Consider the following 27,810-nt stretch of genomic DNA (forward strand, 5'->3'; position numbering starts at 1 on the left):
GTTTTTTATGGGTTGATGGTTGGACTTAGTGATCTTAGAGGTCCTTTCCAACTGTGACGATTCTGTGATTAAAAAAATCTGTGGTTAGATGTGGGTTTGGTAATTGGGTACAATGGTTTACAGACTTGTTTTCCAGTCTATCATATACCCTGCATCAGATCCATGCAAGGCAGTATTTATTTTCCTGAATCCACTGGCATAACAGCACTAGCCACATTGTGAAATGTGTCAGATCCTGGCTTCCATCATTCTGCTGCAAAACAGGGAAAGATAGTAACCGTATAGCAGGATACTGTTAAATGTTTTTTTATCCCTTTACATATCTGTGAAGGTGCACACAAGGAGTTGAAAACAGTGCTATAAAGAACATTATTTTTTTGCAAACAGAATACAGGTACAGACACACTTATATATACATTTCCACATATATTTACTTCTTTGTACAAGTTATTTTCTTCTTTCTGCATTACTAATTTTCTTACAGAAAATTTAATATACTCATTTTTATAAGTGTGACTTCGTTTTATAAGAGTAACTTCTAGAAAACTTTCAGCAGGTAAAATAGGTCACCATAGTAAACTTTATTTGAGAAATAAGAATGTGCAGTCCAGGAGGGACAGGCTGAACAAAACCATAAGTGTAGAAAATGACTTGTGATGTTTCAGTTTCTCTCTGGAAGTTTCAGAACAACTAACCACCTTCAGCTTGACATTACTGAGGTTGCTACTAAAGATATATAGCTTTCATTCAGTGAAGAATGACCTGTAGAAAACTTGCATCAAAAGCCAATGAAGTAAGGCAATGATTTATTTATGTGCATCCCAGTATGAGAAAGTGACTTTCAAAGGTAAGAGAAGAGTTTTGAAAAAATATTGGCTCTGCTTGAAAAAACCCCTGTGTTTTTTATTGAACACAATATAGTAAACTGAAATGGGTAACAAATACACCAGAAAGTGATTGTGCAAATGTTCAGTTCAAAGAAATCTTAGGTCACTGGTACGTTCTGATGTGTTCAAAGGCTTTTTTCCTATGAAAAATATGATAATGAAAACCACAGTTTGTACTGGATAAATAGCTACAGTTATTTCCACATAATTATAAATTAAGTTAAATATTTAGCTTCTGTTAATAAAAATATTAAGATCCACATACTACTAAATAAGAAATAATGCTTAATTGTTAGAAGAGCATTAGCTGGAAAAACATTACAGAGAGTTATTTTAAGTCTTGCTTCTCCCTGCTTATGCCTATTCTGTCTAAGATTGTAACTCATGGTGTAACATCTGGCAACCATGCTACTTTAGGTAGTGACCTTGTCAGTTTTTGTAAAACTGTGTGAAAAGTTTAACAATATAAGCATCAGGTTTGGATTTTTTAAACAGTCTAGAGGCACAGAATCAAATATAGATAAAAGCTGCTCAGCTCTTTGGTCTGTAAATAGCTAAATCTGCTTTCCTCATGATAGATTCTTTCAAAAGTTGCAGTTATATCCTATGCAGGCAAAGAAACTAAGTGGTTTGGTTTTGGTGGGAAACTTCCTTACAGGAAGTCTATTTCATATTCCAAATTAATTTATATCATCAATCTTGGTGAAATGTGTAGCAAAAGAAGCCAGGCTTTGCAAAATTCTGAAGTATATTATTGCAAATAATAAATAAATGAATGAATAAATAAAATTATTTAAGCACTTAATGGGTAAATCAGGTTATGGCAGGGGGATTTAGGTTATGGTTGGACTTGATGATCTCCAAGGTACCTTCCAACCCCGATGATTTCATGATTCTAAATCCTGTAGCCAGGAAACTTTTTTCAAAGTTCTGCAGTTTTACTATCCATTTGAAATAGATGCTGATTTCATTGCTAAATTGTTAATATTAAGAATTAAGTGCATTTTTATCTGGCCAGGTTCAAGATCATATTATAGTTCTAATAATAAATATCCTCTCTTCCACCTGCCATCAGTGTAGTAATAAAAAGAAGAGAAACCAACATCCTCAGCCTGCTTTCTGGCAGAGGTCACTTTCTGTTGGATGACACAGTGTTATAGAGTAAGTTGCTTTGTTCAGTCTCTGGAGAGTTTGACACAGTATTTTCTCATCACATAGCAGTGATCACCACAGAGAAGAGTTTTTCATTTCAGAGATTATAATTTTGCATTAAGCATCGTGAGCAGTGGCATATGGAAAAAGCACATCAGTGTAAAAAGCAAAGGCAGGACGAACATTAGCAATAGCATTGGGCATGAGTATGAAATTAGCGGTATCACAGAATAGCAAAGAAGTCTTGGCTGAGTTGGTAATCTTCAGTTACCCAGAGACTATCTGCATTCTCTTTTCATCAGTGGACCATTTAATAGGTGCTTTTTTTTTTTTTTTTCCTTAACAGAACTTCCAGCAGCTTTTTCAAATTGCCAGAGAAAATTTTTCTTCTACTGAAGAGACTTATTGTCTGGCCATACAGTACTGAAGAACTCACTACATTTCTTTAGATATCTAAGATTTAAGATTCAGATTTAAGAAATAGCAGAAATGTTTTCTCTTCCATATTTAAAAAAAAAATAATAAAAAAAATAGGATAGGTGATGCTGAGCTTTCAACGTGAAACTACATGCATCACTCGGACAAATTCCAGCTGGGAGTTAGCAGCTATCACATCTTCTCCTACCCTTATCTTGTAAAAGCATAGTGTTTGGGAGAGCATTTAACAATTATCTGCTATACCCCGATGTTTGGCCACGGGGTCAGGCTGAGTGCTACCAAAAAGCAGAAGCTTCAGACACTCTTTGGTATCTACTTTTCTCCACTGCCATTACTTTTTCAGTATCAGGATATTAGCTTCTTGTTTGCCACACTGATGAAGTGCCTGTGATGTAAACTGAGGACAGAGCTTTTGAAGAAATCCAAGAGAGGAGCCATCAGCCAGATATGAGAAGTCCTGTACCTCTGACCAGTTTCCTTCAGTATTGGTAACACAACATCACGCTTTTTCTTCTGGAAATTTGTATAAGTCATGACTTTATTTATCTTTGTTCATCCTTTATCAAGTATACCATATAAATGTTTAATGCTTCTACTTGCATCATCACCTGTTTTATTGAAAATTACTGCCATGAGCCAATACTTTCAGTGCTCTTCAGCTGTGCTTTTCTTTATATAAATTGGGTGAGAATAAACACTGAAACAAATATAGCAATTATTTTCTTTATTTCTTAGGATCACATACACATGGAATATAGGTCTTTAACAGAATTTGCAATCCCCTCCTATTCAAAAAGCCCACAGTTACATCCAAGTATTCTTTTGATAAAGACATTGGTGTTTGGAAGCTACAAAAAAGTTTTCTGTGTTTTGTTGATACTAGACTGAGGTAGGACTTCTCCATAAATTCAAAGTAAATTTAAAAGCTTCTTGGAGAAACAGCTTTCATATGAAGGGAGACTTGATAAGTTTTCTTTCTTTATCCTTGTCCAATCTACATTCCCTGTAGAAAACAGACTAAGAAAAGGAACGTCCACATATCCCTAACACAAATAATATGAAAAGCTAAGTCAAAGATGATGAGAAAATCTTTGTTATTAGTAATGTACAAAATACAGTTCAGTACTATCCATATGAAACAGAGCTATCTGAACATATTACATTAAAACAAATATCTAGCCTATATCGTGATACAGATGATAAGCTACATGGTACTCTATTTCACTCATTGAGAAAAAATAAGGACTAAATCAACCATGTTAAAATTTAAATAGTCAGTTTCACAAGCCTTGATGTTCAGACTTCATTTTTTTATAGCCATTGCTTTCTACCTAACAACCAGAATAATAGCCTGTAAAATGTTTAGGAGTCTGCAATTATAATAATTTATTATTTTATTTTATTTCTAAATCACCTGTTTCAAGATATGTGGAAGCCAGTGTAAAAAAATGAAGCAACTGCTTTCTTATATCACAAAATCAAGAACTGTAACTTCAGTGTACTTTGCCAACAAGTTTATGAATATTTAGAAATCCAAATCTTAATTAGATTTGTCCTGAATTTTAAAGGACTCTTAGTCAACTTTGGTGTTAACTAGCTTAAAGTTAGCTTTGTAAAACTTTTAAAGTTTGTTTTTTCCTCAATACTGATACTGTTTGATAATTATAGTTACTTCACTGACCATAATATCCCCTGATGTCTAATTCCACAATTCTATAAACTGCAACTAGTTTGCTGTGATTTGCATTTCAGGGTTCCAGTTAATACTAATTCAAACTAAAAATTATTTTTACAAAGCCTGTCTGTAGAAACTGGACAATCCTGTGCAGGTGTACTGATAATGCATGTGTTATTTCTTTTAAAGGGCAATCTTACCTTCAATCCAATAATGAAATTATACGAAATAAAAAATATTCATCCAGTGAAACCGTACTTAACAATATTCTTTGAAGAAAACAAACAAAATATTAATAGCTTTCATAATGCTTTAATTGAGTTATATCTTGGATAAGTTACATTTTGCATTCTTGACTACTTTTAGCTTCTGAAAAAATAATTCACATTTCCTATAACAATTTGTCTTTTTTTAACCTCAGCTGAGACAGAGCAGATCTTGGTTGCAATTTGCACCAATGTAACCAAGTTTTGAGAAAATGGCTTACAGAATAAACAAAGAAATAAAGAATCAAGTGTTCTCCATGTAACAGCAGTTTAACAATAGTTTCACTTAATGTGTAGAGCTTTTGTTTCTGGATCTGGGAACAGCATATGGGCAATTCCTCTTACCCTCAAAGGTCAGATTCCATTATATTTGACCTCCACATTACAAATTAGCAAACAAAGACATTTGTGAGCCTACACTGCTTGTCATTGTTATTCATGCAAATCGCCTGCAATATGCCATTTAGGACAGGCATTGTTGTAACCCAACTACATGACAATGTATGCAAATAACCAACAGACTGAGATACAAAGAAAGAAACAAGAAGTTAGGATCGATTTTCTCCAGTTGTTCACATCTGTTGGCATTAATAACAAGAATCTCTAATAATAAACGAGCTGGTCCTTGGTAGAGGAATGCGGGTATCCCACTTAAGAAACAATGGAGAGAAGCCTGCAGAGAAAAAGGAAGAAAAGGTGTGAATTCAGTTTATTAGAGCTTTCAGAGCTGCTGAAACCCCAGCGAGAAAAAATAAAAAGAAAAAAAGAAAATTTACATTGAGAAGCAGGTTTATTTCAATCTGTAAGTGTTCATAGATGTTTATTAATGTTTTATTTTCTCACAAGGCATATTTACAGGACATTAAATATGACTAAACTAACAGCATCAATCAATTTCAGTGTAGCATACACTGTAGTAGAGCATTTTTGGTGCAGACAGTTGCTGTCAAATGTCAGGATCCTCAGAAAGGGTATGTGTTATCCCCTGAAGATGCCCCTTTAAGCTATTATTAAATGGGGAGAAGCAGAGAGGAGGGCATTAGTCACTTTGGAGTTGACCCAAAATAGCAAAATACTTAAGCATGACAGTTAGATCCACACAAATGCAAAATCTGTAGTAGGGGGAATTCAGACGACATTAACTGCTCTTTTTTATGATAACGAAGTGGACTATACTGGAGAGTGTAAAGAATAATCCTGTAACAGCCAAGAGATAGGCTGTTTGGTCTTATAAATTCATTCTGTATATAACTCACATACTTTTTGTGACTCAGCTGTTGTTTATAAAATAGGTTTGTATTATCTAGAACTTAATGAACACTGAACCAAAATCTCTAGCATTTTTCCCCTAAGTTTGACTTTCATTACAGACATTTCCACAGAATCACAGAATCATCAAGGTTGCAAAAGACCTTCAAGATCATCAAGTCCAACCATCCACCCTACAACCCATAACCACTAAACCATCTTCCAAAACACCACGTCTACTTCTTTTTTTAACACCTCCAGGAATGCTGCCTCCACCACATCCCTGGCCAGCCTGTTCCAATGCCTCACTACTCTTTCTGTGAAGAAATTTTTCCTAATATCCGATCTGAATCTCCCCTGTCGCTGTTTGACCCCATCCCTCTTGTCCTATAGCTAGTCACTGGGGAGAAGAGGCCAACATCCACCCCTCTACAATCTCCTCTCAGGTAGTTGTAGAGAGCAATGAGGTCTTCCCTCAGCCTCCTCTTTTCCAGGCTAAACAGCCCCAGCTCTCTCTGCCTCTCCTCATAGGGCCAGTTCTCCAGACCTCTCATCAGCTCAGTTCTTCTCGCACCCTCTCCAGCACCTCAATGTCTTTCTTGTACTGTGGTGCCCAAAACTGCACACAGCGCTCAAGGTGCGCCCTCACCAAGGCTGAGTGGAAGGGCAGGATCACCCCCCTGGTCCTGCTGGTCACACTATTTGTTAATCATAAAGGAAAAAGTTCCAAAGTTTTATAGTATTGTTATGTATGTATTCCTATGTTTTACTGTCTTTTCACTACATGTGTTTGGGAATTTTTATATGTACTACATAGTTGAGGATAAGTAATCAGGCTCCACTGAAAGGCATATCATCAGTTTAATTACTACCACTGTTTCTATGTCCCCTTTTCTTTGGCTTGAAAAGTTTAATTTGAAAATGATGGGGAACATTTTAATGTGTCAGTTATATAAATGTAATTAAATATAGCTCTTAGGATTTTTGGTTTAGAACTTTCCCATGTGATTAAGAATTTCAGCAGAGATTTTAGAAGACATGAAATCACACAGAATGCCATAGAGTATTAATTTATCTTAAAAAATAGGAGGAGGAAGCACAAATACTGGGATGGTAGGGTTTTTTAAAGAATGTATAACCAATATATAACCAATAATATATGGAAGTCTGTAATTCTGAGTATGATTGAACATATATTTATCTAATTTTCCTGTTTCTTAGTTTTAATGGCCAGGCCAGGCCAGCTCTTCTAGTGTTTCAAGTTATACTCCTGCTGATTTCAGTGACACAGAGGGATAAACCTCTCCACACAATTATAAACCTACTATAGAGCTTTGATGAAATACACATCTATAAAAGTACTGTATTTTTTGCTTTCATTGAAGGTCTCTACCCTAGTCAAGAGTCAGGCCTTCTTTAAAAATTTTACCTGTTTCTCTGTATAGAAATGAAGTAGAAATTTAAGTGTAGACATTTTCTATCTATTTAATTATGATTAGATAGTGCGTATTTCCTTAAGAGGGCATTTTATTTTTGCTTTAATTATCATACTGCTCTAGCCAAACTAAAAGTTATAGTCCACTAAGGTCATATATTTGGAAGTTCAGATTAGTCTATTGTATCTTTCTGCATCTTGCAAGAATTGTTTCCATGCCATTTGCCAGAAATAAGCACTAAAGTGCATTTCAGCATCCTGAAATGTTGCACTGTTCATTGCAGATGTTCTGATACACTGCTGAGCTGAACTGTCTCTAATATCAATACCTTTTCTTTCCAAAACTAGTCATATCCGGGCACCTAAGAGTGTTTACTTCATCTAGGCCAGTATCTCTTTTTGAAGTTATGAACAATTTTCTCAAACAAGGAAGTTCTATTAATATAAGTTTATAGGCAAGAAGCCTGTGTCTATGTTCTTCTCTGACTCATCTGTTGTCACAAGAATGAGTGTTGACTTTAGAAAACTCTATTTTACAACTGCAGCCCTCAACTTCAAAACTGTTTAGAATTTTTCAAAGTAAAAAACTTGAAGTGTTAACATCTCAGAGGAAACAAAGGGTAACACAGAGAGAAAAATACTAGCTTTATTCATGTTGTGGAAAGATACAAAGACGGGATTTATCATACCTGATCAACATCTGAGTTAACATCCTATCTAAATCTGGTAATCTATTTAAAGTTTTGCCCAGTGTGGGATGCTTCATCTGAAGAGGAAGTCTTGCTACTCCCTCAAATACCAAGATAATGGTGTAATTCTATTGAAAGCTTAGGACATGCAACTACTTCCTAAATTGTCTAAGTACTAAGCTGAGCTCCTAGGCTTCCTTAAAGCACGGGACTCTGCCTGAGACCATAACCAGCATGTGATGACCAAGGTCCCTGGCATGCCCTCCCGTACTTCCTCCCTGTCACATGCGTGTCTCAGTTGACAGCTATATTTTACTCTTCTCAATGAACTTGAAGCAATGGGAACAGTGAAAATAATTCCTTCAAAAAAGGAAAACTAGAGGCAGGCAGTTTAATGAAAGCCAGACTGGAGGATAAGTGGAGGGTTGCTACTAAAAAGCAAATGTGTGTGTTCACCCTCCTGCCTGCGTGCTTTACTGAATATCCTTCACACATGAGGACAGAGTCTCTTTTAGAAAAGGACATTTTAGTGCTGCTGGATGAGATAGCTTACTGTTCTAACTATGAAAACTGTCACATCAATAACAAATACCTTGTGATGAATCATTTAACAGGACCTTCTTGGATTTCTGGTGGCATTCTTTTTAGAGCACTCACGCCTTCACAGCTTATGAAGTCAGTGGAATTTCTTTAGTACTGAATTACTGCTCATCTTCTCAGAAATAATTTTAAATGTAACTGGATGTTTTACTGTGTAATACCATTTTATCTTAGAAGCAGCAGAATAGTTGGGGTTATCTCAGTGTCACCCTTTTAAGCTCTGTTTTTTGAAGCTGGTAATTGTCAAACAATTTCAACATGAATGTTTATCATATAAGGCCTCAGATCTGGAAAACATTTTAAAAATCAGTTGTAAAATGTTGCTTTAATAATCTCTGACTTGACCAAAATAAAAAATAAACCAGAAACATTTTGGGACTGAGTAACATTGAAGCTTGTTAAGGGACATTTTTCTCCCTCTGTTCTGAGTCCTAGTATTTTGATATTAGGATTCGAGAGCTCTTTTTTCCAAATGGACAGCAAAATGTTTAAGAGGAAATCTACGTGCTTAAGAGGTCAGTTCTTTTTTGAAAAATAAACAATATATATACACCTTAGGCTGGTAATTTGCCAATAATTTAAAATAACCCTTTGACTTGACTACATTCTAAGTCAGTAAAAAATACCCATTACTTTAACTGGACCATGGCTTCAACTTTTCTGTGTAATTTGTAATGGTGTCAGTGGGTTTGCATTTTTACATACAACAGCTTGTAAATCATATCTGTTAATCCTGAATTGCTTTAGAGAAGGAAAAGCTTGTAGAAACTGGTGTATTAAGTAAATTAATAGAAATTAATATGTATAGAAATTGCATGGGAGAAGAAGGTTTGAGACAACATGCTACCCATTTGATAAATATATAAATTGTGTTCGAAGCAGAGTGGTATAAATAGTCTGTTGTCTGTCAGGAAGGAAAACATAAGCATGCAAAATAGAATGCAGAAAAAAAAAGATTAATCTTTAGTTAAAAATATATAAAGTAAAAATAAACAAAACCCAAGTTCAGAATAATTGCACAAGTCAAAAGTAAGAAATCATTAGAAACAGTCAAAACAGGCCAAATAAAGCCTTCATAAATACTAGACAGGACATTCTTCCCTTCAACTGAGAAGTGAGCTAGAAGACTTTCTAGACTTGCTTTCACTTTTAATTTCTAGATGTGGACGTTGCAAAACTGCTTAGCAACACTGAGTGCCCATTTTCCTTATTGTTAACAGGAATGGGGTATCTAGCTCTCTTGGCTGCTTATGAAAACCCTGAGCCTTAATCCATCATTTTGTGGTTAAAAATATATATTGTAAAAAATTCACTGCCTTTAAGGAGCTAAAGGATGGCCCTGTCCTCTCTTTTGTTATTGTTACAGATCATGCATTGCTTTCTTAAGTACTTAGTTACTATACCACTGAAGTAATTTATTTCTCTAAATTTTCCCTTAATATTCCTCAGAGGGAAATGCAGAAATCAGTTTTCCTTCTGTCTGCTTAAGGACTGTGAGTAAATTCTACTTTGCTCTTTACCCGGTGTCCCAGGCCTTGCTACTTGCATCAGTGATGGGTGGGTATAGAAAGAAAAGGAGGAATATGACAAGCTCCAGAGCATTCATCATTTATTTTGAATTGTTATTTTAAAAGGCTCCAGGAAGAATTAGTGATAATTGCTGGCTTATTGTATGAGATCTGAAAAATGTCTTTAAGTGATCATGACCAGCTTTTTTTTTTCCTTCTTTTTTCTTTTTTCTTTTTTTTTCTTTTCCCTTTTTTTTTTTCTCCCCACTGAAGACACTCAATTGTTATAATATAGCTAGCAGACAAATAAAAGTTGATAAATATTCCTCTGCTTCCAAGTATCTTACAGCATCACTGCTAAATCATGCTTCTACCACAGCATATCTCAGTTTCCCATTTTCCCAGGTCATGCTTCTGCTGCCCTTCAGTCCTCAGGGAAAAGAAAAGCAGTCCTGTCTGTGTCACCAGTGCTTCAGGTTGCCTAGAGGGGTGCCCTACATCTCTCAATTTTTTGAACATTTCCTTTACAAACAAAACGAAAAATTTAATTAAACCCTTTGTCATTAGTAGTCATGCACTATAAAGAGTGTGTCAAGTAGTGGGTGTCTGAAAACACAGCAGTGAGGTTGCAGCTGGTCTTCAGACAGAAATATACTGCAGCTGAAGCAGAGAAGGATCATGTCATTTTAAAGTGTACATCCTAATTTGGGGCTAGATTGCAGTCTTGACTCCACACTAGCAGTGAGGAAGATGAGCTGTACACTAATAACAGTTCCCAGAGATGCTCCCTGGTGTGCTGAGAGTGCACCCACAGCAGCTGCTGCTGCCCTTATGGAGCGCTGTGCACATCCTCTCCTATACCAGTCCAGCTCCGATGACATCTGTGTGCAAACAGCATCATCACTTGAACAGCGTCGAGGCTACCACCTACCACTAATAAGGTTTCTGTTATCACTTTTGACAGGTCCTGATGAAATACTTTAAGTTCTGAAAAGATCAAAATAAGGAAACAGAAGAATCTGCTATTCTTTATCCTCATTCCTATGCATACCCTTATGGAGAAATGCTAGCCAACAGCTTGTCATCTCACTCAGAGATGTCTACATAGTGATAGAGCTTTCTTACGGTTAAATGTGTGGCTTGGAGCTAAAACAGAAATCTGGGGAGGCACAAACTGGAACCAAGCCTCTCATTTTGAAACGTCACCAGCTAAATGCTCTTTAATCTGTACATAGCGAGGTGGTATGAACTTGCAGTCAGCTTTCTACTGAAGTGTGAGCCAGTAATAGAGCCCTGACTTGAGAAGATTACAAGACTGAGATGTAACTAAATGATTTGTCCTTCATATCAGAAAAAATATTATCTAGCATTAGTAACAGAGAATCTTCAGGCTGCTTTCTGAAAGTCATGCAGCTCAAACAGATTCTTAATGAAATTACTAATTTTCTAATTGTAAAGCTAATTAAATTGTAAAGAGAGACCTGCTGCCACTGGAAACAGTATTCATATTCTTCAGCTACAGTCCTCTTATTAAAAGTGCTGTTGAACTACTTTAGGCTGATTGGACCTCTGCTGTAGCTGACTAATCCAGGTTTCTTTCAGTATCTGTGGGTAATATTTCCTTAGTGCAAACTGGGAAATAATTTCAAGGAATGTTTTTATAATAAATTTCTTTCACAGAGATAAGTATACATCTCCTTCCCTCAAGCAGTGAACAAAGCAATAGTTAGATAGGTTACTATTACTGCTTCTGACATTAACAATTGGAAGGTATATATGGCTAGGTGGACCTTTTGCTATGGCCTACATTCAACTTACAGAATTTAAATAACTTAAAAAATTGTTAAAAAACCCTTCAAAAATATAATTATGTTAGAAAACAAAGATTTCTGTCCTGAAGAATAGAAACACTGTCCAACAAAACACTGGTAGCTCTCCTAATGGCCATGATTATATTATACATTAAAAAAACCAGGGCATTTTTCTTTACTAAATAAAGGGGTTTGGAATGTTTAGATACTGCCTGTAAACAGATTGATTTTCTATGAACAAATTAAAATTAAAACATCCTGTAATTTTTTCACTGTTACATCCGAATACGCATATTTTTGTATGAAATTTGCTACTAGTTAGATTAAGACAAATGTGAGAACCAAGATGGTAAAGAATTCAGTACTGAATAAAAATATTTTTAGCCCAGCATGTGTCATATATCTTGTATCTTTAGGATGCTATTAATAAAGTTTTCCTGCATGAAACCAGAAAGAGGCATTGCTAGGGATTGCAAAAAATATAATTATTTGTTATTTACACTTTGAAAACAAATTAAAACTGGCTTATTGATAACAGCAGAAAGATTTCCATATTTTCGTGCTTATGAATACTTCAGATTATTAACATTCAGTAAAAGTGCCTGCATTTGAAAATAAATCTTCAGATAATGCATGCCACCAGATAACTCGCTCCTTTAGGCAGCCCTGGCAAAATCAGGAGCAAAAGGAGGTGGAAATCAGAGACAGGTGAAGACAGTAAAAATCTTCTCATTGTCTTATTTACACTTACATGTATACATATATAAAAATATATATATATCTATCTACCTAAACCCATAGTGCTAGTGAAACATAGGCATTTGGTTTTGTTTTGCCTTTTTAAATAGCACTGACATTCAAGTTTCAGTGTTTTAATATATGACCTCCTCCTCTCTAAGTGCAACTGAAGCTTATGTGTTTTGTATTTAGCATATTAACCAAATGAAATCCTAATCAGAAAAAAATCATAAACAAGTTGGCAGCTCTGCTGGGTGTCTCTCTCTGTTGAGGCCTCAATTATTCTCTCAGGCTACATATGCCAGTATATGAAGAGAGTGCATTCATCTACCTGCAAATGAAGAATGTCCCCTCTCCTCTGACTATCATTTGTTGTCTACTGCCACTAAAGACTGTAGAGACACAATCTTGCTAATAATCGGTCCTGTGGTTAATTCTGGAGGCAGAATACGGTCTATCCAGCTTGGTGCTTGGCAGCTACTTTGACTTAGCTGGGGTGAAATTAGCTAAAACTTTTTTTTTTTTTTTTTTTTTTTTTTTTTCCAGTTCTCTAAGAAAATACTATGAGGTGAAGGCATATGTATAGTTACATTTTGAAACTGACTTCTGGAAAGTGTTTTCAGGATATTTGGAAAAATGCCTGTTTTTAAAGACAGAACTGAAGTTTTGTACAGAAACTGGGTTTCTCACATACACTGTATCTTGTTACAAGTGCTACAGGTGAATTTGAGCATGATGCTTTTGAAAAAGTGCTTATGAGATCAAAGAGAAATATGTAAGAGTTGCCATTCAAAACATGTCCACCAATAGTCTTCTATTTTTATCAATTCAGAGGGAGATATGAGGCTGAGTAGGAAAGCACAATAAGGAATACAACTGAACAACAATTATATTGATCAAGTTACTTAAATTATCAGAAACAAACAACTTATCTTTAAGATCTGTAGTCATAAAAGTACACATATTATTCCATGACTGTTTAATTGACTTAACAAGCTCTGATACTTGCCAAAAATTGAGCCTCACATTGTTCACTTTACTGTCCATGAGCATTCAGGAAATTACAGCTCTTTCAGATGTCACAATGTCAGATTTCTGGGGAGCAATTAAGGAACACACAGGATTAGTCTCTGAGAGTTACTGTGCCTATATAAAAGCACACAGTACCAAATACAACAACAACAGCAATATTTAGAGGACAAGGAATAGCCTGGAGTCCAAGATTCAGTTTCAAAGTCTAGGAAAGCTATATGAAAAAAACAAGAAATCAGATCTGTGTTAGGTACAAAAGTAAGGCTAAGTCTGGAATTCATGTATTTGAAATTGTGTTCAAGACAGGAATGTAAATATTCTTATAATTTTATAGTTTTGAGGATTTTGATGACAGAAAATTTCCCCAATGTATTTCTTCCACTTGAATGTGAGACAGAGCATCTAACTGCATTGTCAAATATTTCAGCATAGTACTGTTGTATTTTTAATGTTTGTCCAAAAGCTAGAAAAGCTGAGAAACAAAAAAGATACAATTCTAATTGCATCTCCAGTCAAATCACTGCTGTAGGAGTAACTTTATCTTTCTTTTTAGAAAATGTGCCTTACTCAAGCCAGGATGCAATTTACACTACAAAACTTGCCTTGGTAATTTTCTCCTTCTTTTCTTTTCTGCCTGTTGTGAATATATAGTGTTTGGAGGATGCAAGCCCTGTGCATGAACAGCAGGCCACCTCTTATTTGTGTGAAGAGAACCATAATTGTAAGGAACTTTGTGGATTCTTGAAAAGACAGAATAGAAACAGAATCTCATTTCCTCTTTCTTTGACACGGTTTTGGTTATTTAATAATTCTAAGGGAAAGGTAACACTGGAGAAACATATTATATGGGAGGCACTCGACACTGGCTTCCCTTCTGTGTCTCAGAGACTCTGAAGTAAGTGTGATGCCTAATTAACAGCCAGACTTGTGGATATGACTATGTGGCTGAGATACATAGGGGTAATGACGTAAGTTTGGAAAACTCACTTTCTAAGGCAAATAAATAGCATTGCATAGCTTGCAAACACTATTATTACTAATTAACAGCAGTAATGCTAAAAATTACATTGAGCTCTATTAATGTCACCCAAAGGTTTTACAAGTCTATAAATATGATACAAAATGATGACTCCATCAGTATTTTAAGAAGAATTATTTCCTGTTTTGACCTAGACTTGGTAATTTAATTACAGTTACATCAAAATAAAACTAAAAATATCATATTGTTGGCTAAATGGTAATACCTTCCAAATTCAAGAACTGATTACTGAAATGTTTTTATCCTTCACAATGATGTACAGCATTAGTATTAGCAGAAAAGAGTAACTCCCATGACAATTTGACAGTTCTCAAGAATATATTTGTTTCTAGAATTGTAGACCATCTTGAGATGTTTAATATTATCCAAGCAAATAACATACAGAAGAAGCTCCCTTTAGAATACATTGTCTTTATGAAGTAAGATCATTAAACAATGTGCTACATTATCTAAAAGCAGTAAAGAAGTGCATTGATACAAACGATAATGCTAGATGTTTTAATAACATCAAAGGTTTTATCACAGTGATTTATGAATTTGAAATTATATAATTTTATATTATATTCCCTTGTTTATAAAAGGGAAAATGTATGTAGCAATTACACAACCTGAGCCAGAAATCATGTGTAATGCACTGTGCCCTCAAATAAAGCCAACTAGTTGCGTATGTTAGGTACTACCTTACCAGCCCTTTCTGTAAAGTGGATACAGATGCAATTCATGGCAGTTTAATCCAGCCTTTTCATTTTGGCCAAAAAAACCCACAACAACCCATGCCAACTACCAGTTTAATTTGGAGTTATATTTATGAGGGAAGAAGATGCTGACTACCTGTAAAAAGGCCATTAAAAATCTGTGCGATATATATATATATTTTTTAAAAGGGTTTGGAATGTCACAAATGCTAAAAGTAGAAGGCTCTTTTTCAGAGTTGTAAAGGCTAATAATCCCATTAGTCTGCATTCCCGGAAGTCGTGTTCCATTTCTCTTCCTGGTATATCTTATTTCCTTTGATAAGATTTCAATTCACACATTGGAAGAGAGTGAGAAATGTCTTACTGGGAAGTCACTCTGTGACTGGGAAGACCAATCTAGCTGTCCCCGAGTGATGAGCCAAGGTACTGCTCAGAGAGAGCTGCTTTCCTGGTCCATCTACCCAGTTCTGCCTAGAGACCACGATGCTGCCTTGGGAGGTCAGTGGTTACATCCCTACCAGTGCCTCTGCTGTCTCTATACAGATCTGTTCTCTGCCAATTTGCCTAATCTTTTTATTTTCTAAACATACTGGTGCTACCTGCATTGAGAATCTCCTGTACCAAGATATTCCACAAGTTCATTACCCGTGGTGTAAAAATGTGCTTTTATGTGTTTTAAGAAAACACCATGGAAGAAAGATCTTCTCACTTAGGTTTTAAAGTCCTTTTGTTTTGCAGTTTAATGGTAGACATTTATATTGATATTGACTGACTCACCAAATACAATAATCTGTATGAAATTAAATTGTCTAGCTATTATTTAGATGCAAGTGCTTTTTTTCTGAACCAGTCCATAAGTCACTTGCATATCTGCATATGCAGTTTAGCATAGAATATAAATCCAGTTAAATGCAAAAAAAAAAAGGAAAACAATCTCACTAGGGAAGAAAGTATAAACAATAAAATAATAACATAATAAATGAGCTTCCAAATTTGCATCTGCACTGCTGCAAACAAAAATAATTGTAACATGTACTTAGTCTGGGTATTATGTACCTAATTTAGAAGCAGTGAAATTCAGAAATTTACATTAGAGCACCTGTTGAGATCCTGTCACAAGCTTTAAGGTAATGTGATAATAAAATGCTGTTCCTGCCCACAGAAAGCACAAAGGAAAGGGGTTTTACACATGCAGCTCTACTGATGTTTACAGAAAACCTTTTCAAGCCTGCTGTGATCCCACTGATTTTGAATAGTTAAGGCAACGAACACACAGCTACTGCTTATGCCCACACTGTCTTTACAGTGCACATGCAGTAGGTTCAGTATGGACTGCATATACAGGTGACCAACAGTTTTGGTTTGTGGTTGGTTTTTTTTATTATTTGTTTTGGTTTAATTATTATTTTTTTTTTTTACATTTTAGATTTCAACATACTCTTTTTACCAACAGCAGCTAGTGAATGGAAAAGGATGAGAAAGCTGGGGGAGACAGCAATCAAGGAGTTTTCAGCAGAGGAGAGAATACTTTTAAGTGGATTCTGAAATGAATAGGAAGGCAGATTGACAGGATGGTTGTTAACATGTAGAGATAACTTCCTCAGCTGGGGAATTGCTCATTTAAACTCTCTTGGCCCTTTCTACCTCCTTCCATTACCAACATTGTCTTCCTCTTTGCTTTCTTCCCTGCGGCAGTGTTCTTTTAGCTGCTAAGTTGCAAGGTTAATTTTACCTACAGCAGTAGGTGAGGTTTGGGCATCACAGTCTGTCTTAGGTGTTGCCTTCAGAGAAACACCTGGAATTCATAGAATCAGAATGGTTTGGGTTGGAAGGGACCCTAAAGATCACCTAGTTCCAAACCCTGTGCCATGGACAGGGACACCTCCCACTAGACCATGTTGCTCAAAGCCCCATCCAACCTGCTCTTGAACACTTCCAGGGATGGGGCATCCGAAACTTCTCTGGGCAACCTGGTCCAGTGCCTCATCACCCTCATAGTGAAGAATTTCCTCCTAATGTCTAGCCTTAATCTCCTGTTTTCCAGCTTTAAGCCATTACCCCTTGTCCTTTTGCTACATGTCCTTGTAAAAAGTCCCTCCTCATCTTTCTTGTCAGCACTCTTCAGGTACTGGAAGGCCACTATGAGGTCACTCCAGAGCTGGATGTTTTGTCATCTCACATGCCCTGATACTTCTTTGTAAGACCTCTGCTTTCTGATGTATGTGAAGAACCAAACAGCAGAAAATTCATGGAGAAACAGAAGTTGCAACTGTTAAACTCAGTAAGGATATTATAAAAAATGGAATCAAGACCCTGTCAGATAAAGTCTTTGATATGGTGAACTTCAGAGAACTTTAGGAACGTAAGAGGACAGAAATCAAAAGCAGTAAGGAAAGGGGAAAAAATAATTGTTTTTTAATAGCCAGCTTTGAAAAACGTATGCGGAGATAATAAGACTTCATTCTGCATTGAATGAATCATGGAAAATATATATAAAAAGGAGACTGAATACTTAAAAAAGACTCAGAAGTTTTTTCAAGTTCATCTCTACATCTAACTGAAAGGAAATGTCAAAGCTACAGGGCATCCTCTGTTAAAACTGCTAAAGGATGGCTTTCATTAAAAAATCTTCACAAAATGGTGAAAATTACAAGGTCATTTTAATTGTGCATCTTCAATTCCGTGAAAAAACTTCATGAACATATACACACAATGTCCATTATTTGCCCACCTATCATCAATATATTGGGATAGAGCCCAACAGATACAGCAGGGGTTAAAAGAAGTCATCTGAATTATAGAAACCAAGCTGGTAAGGAGACAGGAGTAGGCAGCTCTTTAAAGTTCATCTTACATAGAGTGCAGTAAGGAAGCAACAAGGGACAATGTAAATGAGAGTCCATGACAAATTTCCCCAGTGGTGGAACTCCTACACATTTTGACTACAGATTAGTAAGAATACACATGGTGGAAGAGACACCCATGTTAATTAATGCCAATGGAGAAGAAAAAGTCAAACTGGATTCAAAACCAGTTATGGGAATCTGCAAGGTAATAGGAACAAGCATGTAGGAGGGAAAGTGGAGGCACTAGTGGGGGTTCAAAACAGGAGATGCAGACACAGAGTGAATTAGCACTCCTAGTAATGAAAGACTAGTCTTCTGCTATTTACACTGTCTCTCAAGGCCAACGATTTTTTTTATTATTTTATTTTTTTCATTTTTAATACCCAGTAAATGTTTGGGGGTTTTGCTTCTGTTTTTGTTGAGATACACACTTTGTCCTTAACATATCACTCCTCAGTTTGTAACAATGAAAACGCAGTTACTGGTGGTCATCTTGAATACCAGTTGTGAGCTGTCATAGCATAAAACATATCCCACCGCCTGATACAGTGTGCTCTTGGATCACTGTTTCTTTTTTTTTCAGCAAAATTGAAGCTGCTCTTCAAGGTTAAGAGTATTGTTTGGAGTTGAAGTTAAGTAGTCCTTTGGTTAAGAAAATCGGAATGAAATGCCCACACTTACAGTGCAAAGGAGTGTATTAGCAATGGAGAGCGCATGTGTCACCCTTGCATCAGCAAAAGCTCTATGAAGTGTTTGTGTAGCTACTAATTCAGACACCGAAGACAGAGTAAGAAAACATTTGTTTTTCTAATGCAAAATAGATTGACCATATTTAGGAAGGTGAGAAGGACCTGGACTGAACAGTCCTATAGATGTGAATGACACATCTCTTCCTCCCAAGTACATGTTTTTATTTAGCTGATTTTGGGAAATGACTGTCTCAGCAATTCGTTCTCCTTGCTGGACAAATGAGATACAAATCCATTCCTATCACGGGTCTGGTATGGGGTCTCATAAAATTCCCACCAGTTGTATTTGAGGAAATGTGAGCAGGGCTGTGAGCATCTGATTAGAGCTCTTCACATTTTGCTACATGAGCTTATCATGCACAGCTAAAAGGAATTTTTACTCAGTGATACTTCTTTTGTATTTGCTCTTGAAAAGCACTGATAGATCCATGCAAGTTCAGCCTCATGTAGAAAATCTTGTTGCAGCTATCATAGTACATTTAAAATTAGTTTAATACAGCCCTTGTTTTATTGCTCCACAGATAGGAATACTGTCCTGCAAAACAACGGACAGTTCTGAGCTGCAATTATGAATTTAGCACAACCTTGATATAGCAGATGGGGGACATTAATGTAAGATTATTGTGAAAGAACAGCACAGTAATGGAGACCAGAGTAGAAAAACAATTAGACATAAGCTCAGAGGGCTGTGACATACATCCTTTTGGCAATCATTTACCTATACCATACTGCACTTTTCACATTTTTATTGGATGCTGATAAAAACGTACTTTCTCACGCAATACATGATATAAAAAGAAATGGTGACTATTACAAGGCCACCTTATTTTATGCATCTGCAGTTACATGTAAAAACTTCAACAGCATATACACACAACAACGTCCACCACTTGTACACCTATCATTAATTTATTTTTTCCAAATATGATGGCAAGCACAGTCTTTCCAAAATTGCGCTTCCAGGGTATGGGTAATTAACGTCAAGCTGAAAAAAAGCACGCCAGGAATTACATGTATCCACCTGAAGCTTCTCCCGATTACTTCGAAGAATGAAACCACGTAACTTCTTTAATTCTCTCAGGTGCGATTATTGAAATGCAAACCTCTTTGCAAGCGATTCTTTTCCACCCGGAAAGCATGGCTCTACCTTTTTGAAAGTTTACAACGACTGCTAAGTTCTGCTCTCCTGCCGAGGAAACCTGACTGGATCCGGCAGCGCTTCGCTCCCGTCAGGACCGCGCAGAGCCCCGCCCGGCGGCTCGGCTGGGCAGGCGGAGCGCCCGCCCTGCGGGAAGGCACGGCGCTCTGCCGCGGAGGGGACGCCCCTCAGGCGGCGCCAGGCCCTGGGCCGCCCCGGGCTTCCGCAGGTGCCCTCACCGGCCGCCTTCCCGCGTCACCCCGGGCCGCGGGTCGCCCCCGCCCGACTTCTCTCCGCGCTCGCCCTACTCGGGCGGGCGCCGCGAAGCGCAGAGCCGCCCCACCCCGTCGGCTTCCGTAGCGGGGCGCCAAGGCTTGGCGCGGGGCTGCATGGGAGCTGTAGTTGCTCCGGCTCCAGCGGCTCGCCTCGGGTTTCCGCGGGGGAGGGTGAAAGCTCCCAGCGTGCTTCGCGCGCAGCCAAGGGCGGTCGAGGCAGCGATGGGAAGCGGAGCGGACTACATTTCCCAAGGTGCACCGCGGCCGCCGTTAGACGGGCGGGCCGGGCTGGCGGCGGAACCGGCGCGACGGTTGAATGCTGGCGGGGAGAGCGGCGCGATGGAGTTGTCGTCGCTCGTCAGGAAGCTGGGTAACGGTTCCGTTCCCCCTCCTAGGGCATCGGGACCGGCTGTTGAGGGGCGCCGCGGCTGTCCCCGACCCCTCTGCGGGGCTTTGTGCATGGGGGTGGCGAGGGGCCTGCCCCCCGCCCTCCTGCAGCCCTGAGGGGCTTCATCTGCGAAACGGGCCCGTCGGTTGCGTGTGGGAGCGCTGCTGCTGGCCGGGAGAGATGGAGGGAGCGGGAAGCCGCTTCCTTCCTCGGCACTCGGGGCGCACCTGCCTGATCCCCGCTTTCAGGTGCCCGCCGCCCGCCCCAGACCCCGCGACAGTTTGTCGCCTTCTGCTCTCTCCTTCCCGCTGCAGACATCTAGGAATCTGTGGATCCTGCTTTCCCTAGGAAATGCTGAAGGCTTTCCCTTTCAGATACAGTGCCTTTGGATTCAATAGGCTTGGGTAGATTTTTGTCCAAGTTTTGAGTCTGAGGCAGCTTTCGGTATCCACAGCGTATTGCGGTAGAGGTTTTCAGAGTTTAATTGTGTGCTTCGAGAGAAAAGGCCATCCTCAGGATTTACATTTGGCACCAGATTGTATCAGTGTATTTTTTAGTATTTCACACTTTACATACTCGGTTATCTTGCTGCTGGTGAGTGGGATAATATTTGTCTTCTTGATAAGCATGATACTGACAGTATAAAAGCTAGGTGTTTTTCACAGATCTAGGGAAGGATCCTGCTTGTCTAAATAAGAATTAGTTTGTGGCAGATGGTTTTATATGTTTTTTTAATGCTTTTGTTTTAAATGCCATTTTCTTTTTTTTCTTGGGGGAGCAGGTCATGAACTGGCAGAGATAAGAGAACGATCACTGAAGACTATTATTTTTAAATTAGATCATAACTTGATTTCGTATGCTGATCTGATCCATGAAAAAGTGCTTTTCTTTAATGTTTTGGAGTGGTTCAATTTTCCAGTTGTACCAATGAAAGAGGAAGTACTAAATCTTGTGAACAATTTGATTAAGGTATGACATACTAATGTTTATTTATACATAAATTTGTCTTTAGAATACTAAAGCTAAGTACAACTGGATATTATTTCGTTTTATAGCTCCATGTAATGAGTATTTCATAAAGACATGAATAATAAAGCCACTGGGTGTAGACAGAAATGGAAACAATTTGAGTGACTTGCAATTACTTGTAGGGATAAGCAGAAAAATATAATTATTTTCTGGGTTTCTACCTTAGTTTCTCTGCTTCTTCAGTTTCTCCTTACTGTTTAATTTCTTCTCTGGGACATGGTTTGCTGCTAAGCACTTGCACTGTTCCTGAAAAGTGAAGATTTGAACAATGGGGCAACTTATTTTTAAAAAATGGAGAAAGTGTTTCAGAAATTTAATATATCTTGTATTACATTTTTATGTTTTCATCACTAAACAGTAGCTGTGCAGAGGGGAAAAAAAAATCCCATCCTTGAAACTGATGGATGGTTTAAACAACCACAAAATCTAACTTAAGTTTTGATTACTGTTCTTTCATTCCCCTCCCTTAAGATCAAGAGACCTCAAGAGTCTTCAGGCTAACTTTGTCAGTTGTTTGTCCTAATGTAGCATCCACCTGCTGCCCAGAAACTGATTCGAATTGGTGCAGTGGAATTCTTCTCTGAGCTTCGTCCCAATGTTGATCCAAACTTGCAGGCTGTAATTGATGGGATTGTGGATGGACTGTTCTTCCTTCCTTCTGGACTGCCTTCTAGTTCTTCATCAGTATGTTATCAAACTCTGTCTCAGCCTTCAGTAGATCAGCCAGGTATATTGCATATTTTGAAGTGTGGTTAATTTAAAATATAAATACAGTAAATTAAAAAACTTCTAGGCTATGAAAAGGTGAGGTTTTCAGGTGTAGTAGGCATATTGTTCCTGAGAGATCAGTGAAGTATATGGTAAGCAGATATTGCCAGAGAAAGTGTGATCTTGGCTAAATCAAATAGTGCTATGCCTGTAACGGAGTTCTCTACAGAAGAATGATCCTTTTTTTGTGTAATCAGACTTCTGTTCATTTCTTCAGTATGCAGTATCTGTTTTCTGTAATGCAAAAAGGGCATGACACAGGACATGAACTTCCAAAGACTGCTTTGTGGCAGTAGCAACTTTTAACAACTCTGGAATTAAGTCAGTATGCTTTGCTTCTTTTCTTTGCATAGCAGACTTTGACAGCAATACAAATCTTAAAAAAAAAAAAACAAAACCCAAACAACCACCTGGAAAACAAGTGATCCTAGTAGTATGATTTTTAAAACTACATTAGTATTGTATGCACTGTCTGCTTAGTTTTGGATAAGTATTTGTCATAGAAAATACGTAAACCTTATTTAAAATACTGTGAAGTGCTTGACATATGTGTGAAATGCTATTACTTATTTCTGTTATCTAGCTTGTTATCTATCTGTTACAATGATTTACAGCACTTCTTAGATGCAGGCAAGAAGTAAACCTGTGTGGTTCTCTTCTTCTGCCTTGAAAATTTTATCATAAGGTATAGAGGAGAAAATTATGTACCACAGAGGCCCTTACTTCATCTTCCTGGTTCTTGTGGGAAAGCCACTGCTGTTACACTGCATGGTGTAGTAATTGCCACACCTCTGTCACTCATGCTGTGATATCTCAGAAATAAAAGTAATTTTCCCGTGGTTTCTGCTATTTGTCTAATGCTTTGATGTGTGATGTGATGTCTGTTAAATTTTTTGTTGGTTTTGTGGTTTGTTTTTTTCTTTTTTTCTCCCTGTGTCTACATAAGAGTTTAGCTAGATTTTTATTTAAGGTTGCCAGTTTATGGGATTATATAGTAATGTTTTATGTTTCATTCTTAAACTACATCCTTTTGAAACTTCCCAGTTGAAGTATTATACATAATTCCTACTTATGCTGTAGATTGTATTAATGTGTGGATTAAACAATCTTAATGCTTATTAACAGGAGTGTTGTATTTTTTTTTCTATTTCAGCTTCAGTTATGGGAAAAAAATATAAACTAATAATCTGGGTGTTTTCTAGTTTGATCCTTTGAATCAAATATTATGCTCTGGAGACATCACTTTTAGTGTTACATACTGTGTGTATTTTTTGTTATACAGTTTGTGTATTAATTACATGTATTTAATAATATACATTTTTTTATATATGTGTGTGTATATATATATACACACCCAGGGAGGACAACTTTTCAGCTGACCTGAAAAGACACCAATTTTGATAGAAAAAGGTTTTAAATAGTGAATTAAAAAAGTTAATTTTATTACTACATAGGTGGATTAGAGGAAAACAAATTTTTGGCTGCCAGTTGTCCATCAGGCAATACATTTTGTGTAACTGATTTTGCTATTGCATGTATGGTATGCGAGGTAGTAAAAGGAAATAGAAAAAAACCCCACAACTTTACAGTTGCAGAATATGATTCTAACAAATAAACATCAACACACTCTTTTTGCTCCACTTTGCTGATTATCTGAGGCTATTCTAAGTTTTAAGTCAGTTTCTTTAATGGGTTAAAACTCAAGGACACAAGGGAAGGCAGTTCAGGAAAAACATGAAGATAAGTTTCTTTTGGTTGTGTCTTGCTTTTTTCTTGGTTGGTTGTTTTGGTTTTTTCTGTGTGTGTGTACATTTTTTAAACGTACCCTTTATTTGTTTTAGTTCTACCTCAGGAGGTGTTTCTCTCCACTGGATATTTTTGTCAAGGTGAAAGTCCTCTGCCACAGTTAGAAATACCTCCCAAAAGAACAGTTGGTAGGTGTAGTTATAAAATCAGAATATGTTAATTACAGAAAGTTATTGAAGTTCTAATTTAGATTGAATTCCACTGCAAATATTGGCTATTCTTTTTCCTGTTATTGTTCTGTGCAATCTAGTATCATAACAACTGAAATTATAACACTTATAAACATGACATTCATCTTTCTCTTTTCTAGTAAATAGTTAATATAACTCTTTGAAATATGTAAAGTATGTTACAATATGCTGTAATTAAAACAATATTTAAGATGCTCATGTTTTTCAGAAGGTCTGTGTTCCATAAAGAAAAATGGTTGTTGTAAATACATTTTTATTTCAACAAAACAGTCTGAAGGACCTTTCTACTTTTGAGAAGACTAGATTTAGGTGCTTTAGAAAGCATTACCTTGAATCTAAATGAAAACCATTATTACTCTTTTTTTTTTTTTTTTTTTTTTTTCTGCAGTAAAACAATATGAAATGTTTCACTGAGAAACAGACCAGTATTATTTGGCAAGTCTTTTCTTGTACCAGCATACTAGTAGGGGTTCACATGAGAGTATCGTATTTAACATACAGCATGACACTGAAGACTAGATTTCAAATAGGACTTTGAAGTTACTGTGTGTAAATCACCAGATTGCTTTTTAGCAGTGTATCTGCTATCTTTAGACTTGGACAATAATAATTATAAACTTTAAGTTAAAAATACCTTAAAGTTCTGTTAGGTAAAAAGTATTTATGAGCAATAATTTCATAACAACTGTATACTGCTTTAAGAGTAAGATCATGAAGTCAATGTCCCATTTTTAGGAATTGTGCTAATAAGTAGTCTTTAGTAGCAGAACAAAATTATAATTTGTTTGACAGCATGCTATGGGGGATTGAATACTCTTCCTCTAATGCTGTGTTTTCTGTTTGCTAAAACTTTCTTCGATAAATATGTTTCATTTTGGTTTGAGATGACCTTTGTGTTTTTTTTTAATATTGCTGAAAACTTTCATTAAAAGCCCTTCAGTTTATGTGAGTCTATATTTAGTAAAATATATTTCTATTTCAGATAGTATGTAGTTTATAAGTTTTTTACTTTGCTATGGAAATACGCAGTTTAATACTTCTATAAAATATACTCCAGAATTTGCACTTTTTTTTTTTTTGCAGTGAAATGCTTGAAATTTTCCACGTTTCCCTGGCTAACTCTGACTTCAACAGATAGACATGTTCTTTCATCAAATGAAAGGTGCAGTAATGGAAACAACACAATTTGCTCATAGTTTTTATTTTTCTTGGTTAAGAGTATTGTAAATTTCTGTCCTGCATTATTCCTGTAAATGCTCCTGTAAGTGACCTAAGGAGTTAATTTTTCAGAGTATATTTTTTTTGTTCATGACACTTCCGTCTGTCTTCTAAATTTCTCTAGTATTCTCAAATATTTAATTCAGTCAATTTTAGAGCAAGCTGGAATAAATAATTCTTTACTTTACATCCATGGCCACTTGGCAGAGAAATCCATACTTTCATTAGTAGCTTAACTAGGTTTAGGTCAGTAAGTTTAGGTACAATGCCTTATGCAGGTGTAGAGTCATTCAGATAATATTTTTGCAGTGGTTTTGTATTTTCATTTAGAAAATCAGTGTTTGAAGTGGCCCAAGGAAAAGTTCTGTAGTTGGGGTCACTTATGAGTTGACACAGAGCTGTGATAGATTTCTAGCATAGCCAGCAATGCAGTACTGTGGACTAGACTATTAAACAAGTCTATTGTAACTGTAGGCTTTTTTGTACTAGTTTTTTATTTGTGTGTTTAGTTTTGTTGTTTTTTTTCCTTTTGAAAGATCTCTGAAGTTGGAAAACCTCTTTAATATTTAATTTTCTTTATGCCTGAGCCTAGAAAAAGAAAATAGATCCCTAGAACTGGACCTACTTGATTTTTTTATAGTAGTTTCAGAAACAGTAGTTTCAGAAAAAAATAAAAATAGAAAAAAGTGAAGTAGAATACTCAAAAGGCTCTTATTATTTACTGATATATATATTAGAACATAGCTAGTGAACTTCTTCCTATTTTGTACCTTTCCATATATGTAATTCAAATGCTTTTTAGTTCTACATGAACCTTGGTAATGTAAAAAATCTTTCTTATCTGTTAAATTGCTTGCTGTATACCACTAAGATAATCACAAGCTTCATGGGGAATTTCCAGTCTTTCTTATCTTATTTTCAAACTCAGAATCAATTAAGTTATTTCTCTTCTGGGTACGTAATTTTACATGTGGTTTGGTAACAGCTGGAACTGAATTTGTTTCTTATTATATACAGAATTAGCATACCTAAGGAATTATTAAATTTTAAAAAATGCTATGATAATAGAATTACAGTATTTTAAAATTTAGATTCTTCAGTGTTGTAATCGAAACTGTCTTGTAAGCACTAAGGTTTACTGTTTTCTTGTTGTTTTGTTTTTTTAAAATGCATATTTAAATATGATCTGCATCTTTAGTTCTCTGAGAAGTAACAACCAAAGTTTAATTTGGAGTACGTGTGAGCTTCTACAGGATGTGATTATGCAAGATTTTCCTGCTGAGATCTTCCTTCAAAGGCCAAAGATTGTACAGGCAAGAATTTACAAGAAGTTTAAAATTTTTCTTCTGCTATGGTATTAGTTGTGCCCAGTAAGAATTGATGTGCATGATACAATTTGTTTCTAAACAATACAGCTAAATAAAACTTACTTTATGTAAATTCTAGGTGCATAGAAAAGGGGACATTAGCTGTTCTATTTAGGATGTTATTTGAGTTTAATAAGGTATATTGCTACTCAGTAACCAAGCATGTTGTGAGGCAATACTTAGTTTCTTCTGGATAAGATAAAATTGTGTCATTGTCACATGCACACCCTCTCATGGATTCCCTTAATCAAAGTAATGGAAACATGATGTTTAACTCAGTGTTTTCCTTAGGATTGATAGTCTTCATTCAGTAAGAAAACAGTTATTAAGCCTATTTATTCTTTGCTGTGATTTTTAAACACTTGGAAAAACTTGTGAACTATATTCAGTGCAAGACTCTTGTGGGCATGGTTGTTCACAAGCGTCCATTAGCATTCAGCTACCAGTATTGATGGTTTTGCATTTGCAGAGCCTTTTGTCTCTGCTAAACCTGGCTTTTGGAGGAGATGGAGGACATCGGTTAGCTTTACAGGCTGTGTCGTGCCTGCAACAGTTGTGCATTTTCTTGAGAAGTAGACTGAACTTTCACAGAGATCCAAGTTTTTCTTCCACCGAGCAAGGTAGGTATTTTTAACTATTTGAAAAAATGGTTTTACTACAGGTAATATCGTCTAGAAGGATTAATTAAAAAAAAGCCAACTCACAGCTTTATAACAAATGTATTTTATTACATTTATAACAAATGTAATAAAACCAAGCAGTTTTGTTAATGATGGTGCTCAATACTATTCAAGCTAATAAATATTTTTGGAGCACTTGCAT

At 36.5% G+C, this 27,810-nt stretch overlaps 1 protein-coding gene across 1 annotated transcript in view; it reads left to right on the top strand.

Annotated features, from left to right (window-relative positions):
* Window positions 1-20,507: 20,507 nt before the first annotated feature.
* The window catches only part of RTTN (rotatin), an 87,593-nt gene continuing 80,290 nt past the window's right edge, over window positions 20,508-27,810 (top strand). Inside the window, exons 1-7 of the mRNA XM_051612052.1 lie at window positions 20,508-20,591; window positions 21,391-21,578; window positions 22,167-22,365; window positions 24,248-24,340; window positions 25,487-25,565; window positions 26,820-26,934; window positions 27,458-27,608. Coding sequence (XP_051468012.1) covers window positions 20,561-20,591; window positions 21,391-21,578; window positions 22,167-22,365; window positions 24,248-24,340; window positions 25,487-25,565; window positions 26,820-26,934; window positions 27,458-27,608 — 856 coding nt within the window. The 5' untranslated portion in view covers window positions 20,508-20,560. The remainder of the gene's footprint in view (window positions 20,592-21,390; window positions 21,579-22,166; window positions 22,366-24,247; window positions 24,341-25,486; window positions 25,566-26,819; window positions 26,935-27,457; window positions 27,609-27,810) is intronic.

Source organism: Apus apus, chromosome 2 (genome assembly GCF_020740795.1).
Source record: "Apus apus isolate bApuApu2 chromosome 2, bApuApu2.pri.cur, whole genome shotgun sequence".
NCBI classification, from domain to species: domain Eukaryota; kingdom Metazoa; phylum Chordata; class Aves; order Apodiformes; family Apodidae; genus Apus; species Apus apus.